Below are 13,561 nucleotides of genomic sequence, written 5' to 3' on the forward strand. Positions count from 1 at the left end.
GACTATCCCGCAGTGCTGAGTACTATGACGGTCCCTATGAAGAAGCGCAAGGCGAAGAGGCATATCTCCGGGGAAGGTGATTGCGGTTACCACAATTACTCTGAAGATTCCGCGAGTGGTTATGCTCCGTACGATGCTTAGTCCGACCATTGAGTGGAAGCGTCCTTGTGCCATTTATGAGATTTACACTTATAAGGATGTTGTCTATAAAGTGGAGAACAATTTAGTTACCCATTGTACTTACTACTGGGATTAGATTTTGTCTAGTTTATTCTTTTAGAGCTATTTTTCCGCTGGTTGTAGAGTGGGATATTTGCCTCACTTTACTTATCTGTTTGATACTCTGATTATATCTATTATTCTGATTCATTTATGATTCATTCTTTTTTTATTGGATCTATGATTTATCTTCCGCACTTTTATTATGGTTGTTCATGATTATGTTATTGTTTATGTGGGAGGTTGATCACTCGATACCTGATCTTCGGGCTGTGGATCACACTCTCGGGTATGCCAGATAGGGTACCGGCTGGGAGGGCGTGACACAAACAACTACCACAAATAATAATTTAATGATCCCCAAAGATGACAATTAGATGTTTTCTGGGAAACGAGGTTTCATCTGTACCAGTTTTAAGTAAAATTCAACTACATCTTCAGAATATTTTCTTTAAAAAAAAAAAAAAAATGTTTTAGTTGGTCCCCTCAATTCCCAGAAATCTACAGAAGCATTGTAGTGTGAATAGGGGTGTCAATGGTTCGGGTTGGGCCGGTTTCGGGCTGAAAAACACTCAGCCCAAACACGGCCCATTAAAAAAATAACGGTTTCGGGTCGATGCGGATTGGGTTCGGGCTGACTAACGGTTTAGAATTGGGTTTACTAACGGTTTGGGTTTGGTTTTATTAGCGGTATGTTTTGAGTACCTTATTGATATGTGAAATTTATCAAGAGTATGTGAACACATATAACCATTAAGTTATCTCCGAGTCTTTTGTGTTGGGTGTTTAAAATCAAAAACTTTTTTTCTACAAAACAATAAAACTTAAAGAACTAATAGATACTAATATACAAAAGAAAGCTGTCATCTTAATGAATTTTAGTGGGTTGTCTTTGCTTATTTTCCTCTCCCTTTTTAATACTCGTAAAAATAAATCAAAAGAAAGCATTAAAAGATTTTCAAATGATAATACATTTGCTAAATATTTACTAAGCCCATCTTCCAAATGGTGAAAGCTTTGACAAGTTTGATGTTTGTATATTCCAAAGCAAAATAATTAAGGAAAACAATGGATACTTGGGGGTTTTCTTGTCTTTTACATTTAAATTTAATTTAATTTATTTCTTTATAACGGGTTTAACGAGTCGGTTAGGATTCGGGCCAAACGGTTCGGGCTAACGGGCCACACGGCCCAGCCCGAACCATTGCGGGCTGAGGTTGTTCAGCCCAAACACAGTCCATTAAGCTTCGGTTCGGGCCGGTTTGGGCTATAGCGGGCCGGTCGGTCAGGTTTTAACGATTCGGGTTAGGTTTTGACACCCTTAAGTGTGAAGGAGGCAGGGGCTTCCTTTGTATGGTTGAGCATGTGAAGCATGCTCATCTCTGTTACCATTCAATCCATGAGACAAGGACAGCCATTTGTCTATTCCTGGTAAGTGGTCTTAATCGGTTTCTGCAATTGGAGTAATGGACACTATCCAAGATTCCAAGATATTAAAGATTGTCTGACCTGAGAAAAGAACATGTCCACATGATTCTAATCCTTAGCATCATTATCAATGAGTAAGAAGAAAAGGCTCCAACAGACAATAAAAGATGGAAATGGTAAAGGAACAGAGCAATCAACAAGGAACAGAAGTAACAACCTAAAAAGAAAAACAGAGGAAAATATCTTTCTTTCTGCTCCCAACTCAATCTTTTGATTGAAAATAATCATAACTTGCTGAAAACAAAAAAAAATTCCAGCATAAACAACTACAAATGCTTACTTTCACTAGGGAACACCCACTAACAATCAAATAATATTACATACCAAAGGCACTCACAACCCAGGCTTTTTTCCCAGTTCAGGACTCAACTGTCTCTGTGAGGAATACTAAACAAATCTCCCCTTCAGGAGTTTACAAGAAAATTATGCAAAATAATTACTGGGTAGTAGATTGGAAGTGTCTTCTCCACAGGATTTTGCTTAAGTAGTTAGTTAGAATCATCCCCTGTTCAGCTAAGCTTGAATAATTTCTTCTACTTTGATTTCTTCCCCAAAGATCCAAAAAGATTGGGGTCAGCCTGGTAGTATACAATATCCCCTGTGTCACTAACAAAGTGGTTTTTCTTCATACTTCTTATTAGAGATCCAATCAAGTGAAATGGTAGAGGACTGGATTTCTTGGGTTCCCTGGATTTCTTGCTTACTTTCACTAGGGAACACCCACTAACAATCAAATAATATTACATACCAAAGGCACTCACAACCCAGGCTTTTCCCAGTTCAGGACTCAACTGTCTCTGTGAGGAATACTAAACATATCTCCCCTTCAGGAGTTTACAAGAAAATTATGCAAAATAATTACTGGGTAGTAGATTGGAAGTGTCTTCTCCACAGGATTTTGCTTTAAAATAATTTTAAGTAGTTAGTTAGAATCATCCCCTTCTACTCTGGGTACGCCCTTTTTTAGTTAGAATCATCCCCTGTTCAGCTAAGCTTGAATAATTTCTTCTACTCTGATTTCTTCCCCAAAGATCCAAAAAGATTGGGGTCAGCCTGGTAGTATACAATATCCCCTGTGTCACTAACAAAGTGGTCTTTCTTCATACTTCTTATTAGAGATCCAATCAAGTGAAATGGTAGAGGACTGGATTTCTCGGGTTCCCTGTAGTATTTCCCAAGAACAGGTTTAGCTGCTTCAGTCTGCATTGTCACAAAGAACAACCAGTCAGGATCACTTGTTAATCTGAAAAACTGCCTTGCTGCTATTGCTTGGTAGCTTCAGTTGTTTCATAGGGGAATTGGGTAACGGAAACTCACCGCTTCAATCAAGTGATAATGTGGTATTTGTGGGAAGAGATGGTGGATCACATGAGTTCCTATATCATGGTGGATATTGTTAACCAATCCATAATCACGATCAATAGTAGTTAGCCCTCCTCTTAAGTAGCTCCATTCCTGTCCAGTGCAGAAGTAGGATAACTCAATAAAAAATCAGGCACAAACTAGACTCCCACAATTGCAACATAAAATAGTAACTTCTTTGAGGCATTTTCTCATCATTGTAAGGGCCAAGGGGATTGGGGAAAGACTGAAACTTCATTGGTCTTACCTTCCCACGATACCAAGGAAGTTTGTCTTCATGGCCATGGTGATGCAAGTATGTCACTAGATCAAGCCACATGACAAAAACCTGCAATTCAAAGCAAAATGTAATAACAAACACATGATAAGCATTTGAATTGGTCCAAACAATGAAACAACAACAATGAAAGTGAACCTACCATGTAAGGAATCCCATGAAGCTTAAGAATTTGAATTGGTCCAACAACAAAGCTCAAACCTACAAGCAACGCTGCCATTGCCGACCAACACAGGGTGGAGGTGAGAATATCATTCCTTTCACTTGGAAGAAAGAGGTCACTGTTGGGATCAAAATGGGATCCTGTCTTTCCAGGACTTCTACTCCACTGTAAACCAAATTAACCAAGCAAGAAAAGAATCAATTATGGTTCTTCAAATTCAAGCTATGGTGGGTTGTTGCCCAGCATTGAGTAGTACTCACCAGATAGATTGGATATGCAAGCAAAGGGAAAGGCACTGTGAACCTCATCTTTTTGGTAAGGTCATCCAACCCACTATAGATCCTTTCTGGTAACTGCAGGATAAAAAATTAAGGGTCAGAATTATAGGTAATTAGGTACTCCAGAGACAGAAACTAAAGCAGAGAGTGAAAGTCACCAACCGGGTGCCATGATTCATCCTTCTCCACATGTCCATGGTTCTGATGATGTGTTCTGTGGCTGATTCTCCTGCAGCATTCTCCAAATGTCAGATTTCCTGAAGTCATAAAGTCTGAGAATTTCTCAAAACCGCATTCTTACACATCAAAAGAAGACGGTGAGGAAAAAACTAGAAACTTTAACAGAACATACCATCCATGGTAGGGTACAAGGATTGAGGAATGGAGGATATGCCCAACAACACTATTTAAACGTGGGTTGTTGGAAAAACTTCCGTGGCCACTGCAAAAATCAAAGTTCCAAAAACAATTGCATCAAGAACATGAATATTAAAAGCAGGGTATGTGTCAAAAACCCAAGAGTCACAAAACTGACAAAGCAAGGGATTTAATTTACCAATCATGGCCAAGAACAAAGAGAGCCCAGAACATGGTTCCTTGCGCAGCCCAATAGAGAGGCCAAACAAGCCAATTGTTGAGAGCTGCAGCAGCAGCAGCCAAACCAAAAACCACAACCACATCTCTAACAACATAGCTCATTGAACGCCATGGATCCTTAACCCAGCAATGTTTGGGTATGGCAGCTCGAATGTCGGCCAAACGAAAGGGAGGAGGATTACTTGAGTCGAAATCATCTTCTTCTCCAGACCCATTAATCTGATTCACTCCATTAAATTTCACTTTCTCCTCTTCTCTATCTTCACCATCTATAGATGGAACCCTCATAGGAACACTTACCTTCAAACCCCAATCTCCACCTCTAGAACCACAACCTGAGAGAGAGATCGCAAACCGATTGAGATCTGCAGAACGATAAGAAAAAATTCTCCTGCATTCGGGCAATCTACACTTGGTGATCTCCTTAGATAAATATCGAGTTCTGGATCTAGGAAATACCCTAGGGAGGGGTCTGACACCACATTCTGACAAAACCCAGCTCGCCATTACCGACCCAGATGAAGGGGAAAAGAAAAGTTGGATATTTAATTCAGTGCCTAACGAAGGGGACGTCCACAAAATAAATGGTAGAAAAGCAGAGAGTTTCAGATTGTGCGGGAAACCCAAGTTAGCATTCAGAGGGAGAGATGAGAAAACATTCTGATTCTATGTAATTGATAATCAAAACAACCACAATGAAGTTGCAAAGGATTGGAAAGAAGATAAGGAGAGCCTAAAATCTTGAGATGGGCTTTTGTCTTTCTCTTCTCCTCTGCTTTGCTTTGCTACCACAAGAACCTCACGTTTTGGGTTTCGTCTGTGGATTGAAGGCTGCTGTGTTGGGTATAAATATAAGGCCAGGAATTCACAAAAACGAGTCTGAGAGCCTTTAACAAATATTACTTTTAGAAAATTAAAGTCCTGTTTCGAGTTGGAATTCCATTTGAAATTAAACATTTCCAGTTTCTCTCTCTTTTCAGATTTTGACTACGACTAATTGTGAAATCGCCGTCCGAGTATCATAATTTTGCTGCTTCAGAGAAAGTGGGAAACTGGGAAAAATGTGAAGTTCGTGAAAACTAATTAAAAAAACAAGAACCCACAGGAAGTTAACTTTCAAACACTCTTTTTTTTTGTTTTCGTTACAAAGGCGCTTTATATTTATAGGGAAATTGGAGATGAGATATTACATACGCCGGCAGTAACGTTTGAACCCACAATCTCCCCAATGAAAGATGAGGTTCTCAACCACTGTACTATCCTTCCATTGGCAAATATTATATTGTTTGGTCACATTTGTGTTCAAATGCTTAAAAATCTTTTTTTTTTTTTGGGTTGTTAAAGTTTGAGGTATTTGTATCTTATTAAAAGTCAAATATATGAGTCTTGCTAGTATTTGATTACGATATTAAAATTTTAATCTCATTTTTGAATACTGAAATAGTAACAGATTTGCTATAAGTGGATGATGTTATAAAATAAAGAGAAAATATAGAATACAAAGAAGAAATACAATATCAATTCAGTTCTTCTATTGAGTTAGTCATTACATATTGTTGTAATTTATTAATTACATTAATAAATTAAATGCCCAAGGGCAAATTTGAAAACTCACTATTAGGGCGGTTACAAAATAGGATTATATATTTTGGTAACCACCGCATAATTGAGTATGATTGCATCACGTAAGTTTTCCAGAAACGGCGTCTCCCATCTCTCTCTCCCTTTCTCCAAGAAACGCAGGAAGGAGAAACCCTTAAGAGGTTTACTTCCTTTGCTTTAGATCACTATCCCATCGTTTCCACACGGCATTTGGGTTGTGGAAATTATTCTCTTTCCTTGTGATTGTGGAATCATCCCAGTAGAGATTTGGTGGTGGAACGAGAACGTGGATCCAGATTTACTTTCACTGCGAATACTTCATAAAGGGAAAGCGAATCCAGGTAAGGAATCTTTCCCCATCAATTAATTGAATTGAACTATTTTTGAAGTATTACCAACATTGGCATCAGATCCATAAGTTCCCACGGTTTTTTGTTCCTCCCCATTGTTTAATTTTATTGTATGGATCCAATAGGAGGACAAGGGTTTACAGAGAATCCAGGGTTTAATACGAAACCCATGGGAGAATTGATAGGGTTTTTGGAAACCCTTATGTTTTGGGTTTGGATCCGAATGGGAGGATCCTTGTGAATTTCCCTAATGAAGATTTGCATGAATTGATAATCCATGATGATAATTTTTTGTTTAAAATTTATTGTTGGATTTTTTTCATGTGTTTTTGGATATTTTTTGAGTGAAAAAAGATGTTTTACCAGTTTTTGAAAAAAAAATCGTTCATGAAAAAATCAGGAAAAAACGCCGTTTTTTGGTCATTGTGGACCAGATGGTCGTCCGTCTATTATCAGACAGGTCACAGTGACCCAAACGGAATTTCCGTCTGGGAGACAGTCATCCGTCTGGGCTAGACAGTCGTCCATCTAGTCACAGAATGCCGACGGAATTTCCATCTTGGGCAGACGGTCATCCGTCTGGGCAGACGGCAGTCTGTTTGGGAGATGGATTTTTTTTTCAGATATTAGTCTGTACAGTTCAGAATGTGTTTCTAACTTACTGGACACCAATGGCCCGACAATCTGTGTGATGTTTGGGCATTGAGGGCCTAATGGGGCCTAGTGGGAGCTAATGAGGTAGAAGTGTTCTATGTGAACCACCTCATAGCATTAACATGATTGCCTGTTTTATTTAAATAAAAGTATTTTTTATGGGTCTATCAATCATGTTTCTTGCACAGAATGAAACTAGTGTATAAGTCTATGTGGGTTTGCATGAGAATTTGATTGAATGTTTGTTAGCATCTCTTTTGGTTTAAATGCTTATCCCATAGGTTGACTATGCTAGTGTGATTTGCTGTTGCTTGAGTTGTGTTTTATGCTAGAATAGTTGAACTCATCCTAGTATGTAATGTCTCTAGAATAAATGGCTGCTACCAAGAGCATTGTTGCTAACTTCGCGAAAGGAGATAAAACCGAATAAGAGGTATTATGACCTTTGGCACCGAAAGGTGCAGTATCTCCTAGAAGAACAGAACATGCTGGAAACCGTAAACTAGACCATGTCCCCACCTGAGGAAGGTACCACTGCACAGTATTGCAGGAACCTTGAGCTTAACAATGCATGGAAGAGGAAATACCTGGTAGCTAGGATTAGTATCCTAAGCACCATGAGGATCACCTGATGCTTCGATTTGAGAAGCATAGGACTGCAAAGTCTTTGTGGGAGGCTGTGAAGTTCCAGAGTATGGAGGGACTTCCACCACAAGAGGCCGCCATCTCGGACTCACCTTTGACGGTTATAAGATGCGCCAGGGTCACACCATGAGGCAGCATATAACCATCATGTCTAACATGATTAGTGAGTTGAGCGCATGTGGGCGCCAGAAGACTGATGAGGAGCAAGTCTTTGCGTCATCAGGTCATTGCCTAAGTCTTGGGAGCAAATTAAGATCTTCTTGACTCATGTTGATGAGGTCAAGACATTTGATCAAGCTGCCAAGCACCTTGAGCTAGAGGAGGATGGGATGTTGGCCGATGTCCCTCACACTGAAGTAGTTGCTGCTGAAGCAAGCACTAGTAAGGGTGCAGGCTTCAACCGCAAGAAGGAGAGAGCTCAACCTCAGTGGTCTAGGCAAAGTAACAGAGGTGGGAACAGAAACAAGAGTGGTTTATGAGACATGGTTTTAGAGTTGTATTTGAAAACAATTCTTTGGTTTTGTATCTGGGTGATACAGTTTATGGTTATGGTTTTCTTAACAATGGTTTCATTGTATTAGATACAATTGATTATTCATTTAATTCTAGTAGTGCTTTTGTTTGCCAAAATACTGTGTGTATTGATTCTAATTTGTGGCATGCTAGACTAGGACATATTGGCTTAGATAGGATGAACAGGTTGGCAAGAGAAGGTCTCTTAGGCCAAGGTTCACTATCTGATTTGCCAACCTGTGAGTCATGTCTAGCAGGAAAAGCAACTAGAAAACCATTTAAAAAGGCTTTGAGAGCCTCTCTTCCTTTAGAACTTATCCATTCAGATGTGTGTGGTCGGGGTTCCACTTGATCTTGGGATCTGATACCAATCTGTCACATCCACCCAGCCGGTACCCCATTTGGAATACCCGGGATGTGATCCACAGTCCAAGGATCAATGATCTGAGGTCTATGCCTCCCACATACACGGTAACTTAATCATGAACAATAATAATCAATGGTAAAAACAGTTAATACTAAGTATCATGAATAAGATAAGATTAAATAAATCAGAGTGCGGAAGACAATAACATTAAATTATAAGCATAATCATAAGGGTGAGAGAAGTTATAATAACCACTCTCTCAGAGCAGCGGAAAAGAAGTGTAATCCTCCTCGGCTCCAATATACGAATCCTCACCGACGCCACTACCCGGAGGGTAGTATGTGGAATCATAGTCCGCCTCAAAGGAGGTGCCATCATAGTCTTCGGTACCTGGAATATAATCTAAAACATTTGCACAAAAATGAATGAGTTCGAAGAACTCAACAAGCAAGTTATTCCATAATTAGAAATCATACACATTCAGAACATATTATAATGCAATGCGATATGGAACATATGATGCAAATATGAGTCTAACTCTATGAATGCTAGTCTCTAGGGTAGACATGCTTTAAGTCATAGCACCGTACTTCTCTGGGTCGTCAGTCACTCTCCCATTTCCATATCTTGGGAATGCCCGGGGAAGATCGGTAAAGTCATCAAAATAACCGTGGTAAGGGAGTAATATCCAGCCCTATTCTAACCTTGACCCTGACCCGGATCCACTGTTGTATTCAGGTCCGAGGACCCGAAGCGGTGGAAGAAGAGATTTATGGACCATTCTGATTGATGATCATGATTCGGAGACCGAGCCCATGGACATTGACAATGATACCCCTTGCTTAAATGCATTGTCAGATTTTAAGGAAAGTCTGCGCATCGGAGAAGATTAATATGGTTGATGTACCAAATGACCTCCTGTGCACAATCCGAAGGTATTCCCCGAAACTAGACTTGAATTGTGGAAGAAAACCTCACTCAATTTGACCTTGTATAGCCTTTCAAATCCCTACTTGAAGTTGCTGTTCTAAACCTGAGTTTTCTGCTGAAAATATTTTGGTCGATCATTTTGGTCGATACCATCGACCAAGGACCATCGACCAAGGACCATCAACCAAAATATCCTAGTCTGCCAAGTTAATGATTCCATGGAATATTCCTTTTCTATTTAATGTGACCTCGAGCCTTGAGCCTTTTTGCAATCATTTTTCTCACTTGGGAACGTGGGGAGAGCTTCCCAAAGCAGCTCCTTGGTTAGTGTGAAGGGTATCTTATCAAAGACACTTAGTTTATCATTGATTCTTGTCTTCATCTTCCACACTAAGGTATGACTCCTCCTTCCACTCTCTACCCTACCCTTTTCTACTCTTTTCTATTGTCATCTTGCTGATGGGACATTTGGAATGGTGCTGTAACCTTGCAACCACCACTCCAAGTACCTACTCATGCTCAATCCATGATTTCCTTAGCCATTCATTGATGCTAATGCTTATATCTCATGCCTAGCATATGTATTCCATGATTTACCTATTAACATCATACCATTTGATATCAAACTGAGCTATAGAGTGTATTATGTTCATGTTTAACATTGCCATATGATTTCAATCGAATTTCTATTAGTTCCTCTAGCTATTACATGCTATTCCTCATCAATGCGATCAATTCCAACTCATGCCATGATGTTTATCACTTGAACTTGATAGCTCAAATTGGGGCTTTTTAATTAGACCATTGGATTGGGTTAATTCCTTGATTTATAGTGTCCTACTACTGTTGTCAAGTATGCCTCCAAGTTTCAGATTGATCCGAACACCGGAAGACTCATTTCGGACCAAAATCCCCAAAATCCACTATTCTCGCTTCGAGGACAATTTTGGTCGATACTTTTGGTCGATACCATCGACCAAGACCATCAACCAAAGTTGTTGCTGACAGCAACCTTGGTCAGTTTTGACCCAAATGACATCCGATCTTCCCGATTTCTTTTCTAACTTATTATTGATGTTTGTTTAGGGCCTTAACAATTCTATTGGACTATTCTTGGTATTCTCAATTCATCATCAACTCATCCAAGGTAAGGATGGTTATATCCATAAACATATAAGTCATCAAATATTGAACTGTGCTTTATTCAATGAATGAAATCCCTAAATTCCTTTCAATCATTATGAGACTGTTACATATGTGTTAGAACAGTAGCATTTAAATCTTTATACTTTTGTTGTGTTACTTTATCATTTGATTTGCTTATGATTATAATGATTCGTTTCAATATCATGATTTGATTACTATTATGAATATGCATTGGATGCATGAGAAATGATGAGATTTGATGTGTGATTGCTTACGTATGACTTGGGATTTGGGGGTGTCCTACTGACACTTCTGTCTTTGGGCATCGGAGGGAATAGTATGGGATGTTCTCCGATGGTGCCTATCGACACTCTCCCGAGTTATTGGATGACATACATAGGATTGTCTAGTTGTGTGGCTAGGTTCACCCTTGTCGTGTCAGACCCGAATCGGAAAGGCATTGAGACCGAAAACAACCCGTGGTAGTGTATGGTTGGATGGACGCTCTATGCCGGTAACCAATCCTGTAAAACCCAGCCCTAACCTTGACCCGGAAACCTTGTTATTTGCAGGTCCAGTGACCCGAAGTAAAGTAAGAAGTCAGCTTTGGGCCATCCCAGTGGAGGACTTGGTGTCTGGCTTTGAATCCATGAGAGTTGATGATGAAGTTCTATTTATGGAAACTGAATCTTGATGAAGATCGGATTAGTTGATGGACTTGGAGTGCTCTCTATCTTGGTTTGAAGGCATTTCTACCTATTAGGTAAGTCACTTGACATGTGTGCAAAACCCCTTTAGGATTGGATTTGATCTGGGTCTTCAATTCCCTGTTTTGGAATTGCTGTCAGCATTGGTCGACTGATTGGTCGACTGGGCCAGTCGACCAATCCACTCGACCAATGAGTGCTGTCTTTGGCAATTAGGTTGATTCTTGCTCTATTTAAGTCCAATCTCGAGTCCACTTCGTATTTGCTGCCTCCAAACTCTTTGGAACGAACCAAAGACCTCTGTAAGTCATCTCCCTTGCATCCTTGGTGATTTTCTTGACGGATCTTCGTCAAAACTCTTCCTTTTCATCAAAAGGTATGTCTACACTCTCTTCTTCTCCTCCATCTCTTATTTTCTTTTCTTTTTGAGTTGAGACAGTAGAGGAGATGTTGCATTCTCTGTTGCAAACATCGCTGGACTTGTCTCTCATGATCATCCTAAGGATTAAAGGCTAGAACAATGATCTTAACCATGATCATTGCAAGCTTTTGAAGGAATCATGATCAAACCATGATCTAATCTTTGTTAAACTTCTGATTTGAATTCTGATCTCCTTGGATCTTCTATATTGATCATGTTAGTAGTCAAATGCTGTGTTTTCTTTTCATGATCCATGATCTATCAATCTCTAGTTGTTCTCTTCTACCATACTATGTGTTCTTCATGAATCATGATAGTTACATATATGGTAGGTTTTGTTTCCTTATTTAGATTTATGCTTTTAAGCCTATTTCCTTGAAGATCTAAGTATGCTTTTCATGATACCTTTACCTGAAGCAATGATCCATCCTCCTATTGTTCTTGTCTTTGATTTCTATTTTGAATTCATCAAGATCCATGGTTGATCTAATTATGGTAACTTTTTGTTTCCTAATTTGGATCTTGATGTCTTGTTTGGATTAATGTTTTGAGGTCCCCTATATGCTAGGATACTACTGATGTAGTTTACCCCTTGATTAGTACCCTTTTGAACCACCAAATTCGAATTTCATATCTTAAAACTCTGTTTTTTTTAGGCTACTGTCTGCATTGGTCGACTGGACCAGTCGACCAATCCACTAGACCAATGAGTACAGCAACTCCAGAATTGGTCTGTGTTGGATGTTTTGGTATCTTTTCTGTTAGGGATCTTTCCTAATATGTTGTATACACTTGTTTAGGACCTTCTTCTCAAGTTTGCCAAGATCTTACTTGATTTCTTAGGATTCCTTTGCAAGTTATAAAAGGTAAGGATGGTTATTTCCTTAATTACATAGATAGCATGAATCTAGTTTCTATATTTGAATATCATTGATATGTTTTCCTTAATTAGATTCTTACAATGATATACTACTGTTGCATAACCTTGATTACAGTAGCATTGCTTAAATTGATTCATGTATGATTTATTTACCAATTATATACAAAGTGATTGTAATTATTGATTTCTTTCCATATATGAAGTTACCATATATGTGGTGATATGAATTGATGCATGTGTGTGCTTAAGTATGGTTTGGAAAGGAGAGGTGTCCTTTTGACACTTCTGTCCTTGGACTACTACGGGAATATTATGGGATGTTTCCGGAGATGCCCTCTGGACAACTTCCTAAACTGTTGGATGACATATCTAGGATTGTCTAGTAGTGTTTGGCTAGGATGTCCTGTTATGTCAGACCCTAATCGGAGGGGTATTGAGACCGAACGACCCGTGGTAGCAATGGGGATTCATGGGCGCTCAAGACCGGTAACCAACCTGTCACGCCCTCCCAGTCGGTACCCTATCTGGCATACCCAAGAGTGTGATCCACAGCCCGAAGATCAGGTATCGAGTGATCAACCTCCCACATAAACAATAACATAATCATGAACAATCATAATAAAAGTGCGGAAGAAAAAACATAGAACAAAAAAAAAAAAAAAGAAATAAAAAAAAAAAGAAAAATAAAAAAAAAAAAAAAAAAAAAAAACGAGATAAGTAAAGTGAGGCAAAAATCCCACTTTACAACCAACGGAAAAGTAGCTCTAAAGAGAATAAACTAAATAAAATCTAATCCCAGTAGCTAGTACATTGGGTAACTAAATTGTTCTCCACTTTATAGACAACATCCTTGTAAGTGTAAATCTCATAAATGGCACAAGGACGCTTCCACTCAATGGTCGGACTAAGCATCGTACGGAGCATAACCACTCGCGGGATCTTCAGAGTAATTGTGGTAACCG

General features: G+C 39.2%; 1 protein-coding gene across 1 annotated transcript; it reads right to left on the reverse strand.

The window, feature by feature from the left end:
• Positions 1–1,655: 1,655 nt before the first annotated feature.
• On the reverse strand, positions 1,656–5,211 carry LOC149007699 (omega-3 fatty acid desaturase, chloroplastic-like). The gene is made up of 8 exons (XM_089166296.1): positions 4,344–5,211; positions 4,140–4,229; positions 3,950–4,016; positions 3,770–3,862; positions 3,489–3,674; positions 3,317–3,397; positions 3,025–3,162; positions 1,656–2,907 (listed from the first exon to the last, which is right to left on the reverse strand). Exons 1-8 carry the CDS (start codon positions 4,889–4,891, stop codon positions 2,716–2,718), a joined length of 1,395 nt encoding a protein of 464 aa, XP_089022422.1. The 5' UTR covers positions 4,892–5,211; the 3' UTR covers positions 1,656–2,715.
• Between the last annotated feature and the right edge of the window lie 8,350 nt (positions 5,212–13,561).

Source organism: Hakea prostrata, chromosome 8 (genome assembly GCF_041222555.1).
Source record: "Hakea prostrata isolate BN-2017 chromosome 8, UWA_Hpros_2, whole genome shotgun sequence".
NCBI classification, from domain to species: domain Eukaryota; kingdom Viridiplantae; phylum Streptophyta; class Magnoliopsida; order Proteales; family Proteaceae; genus Hakea; species Hakea prostrata.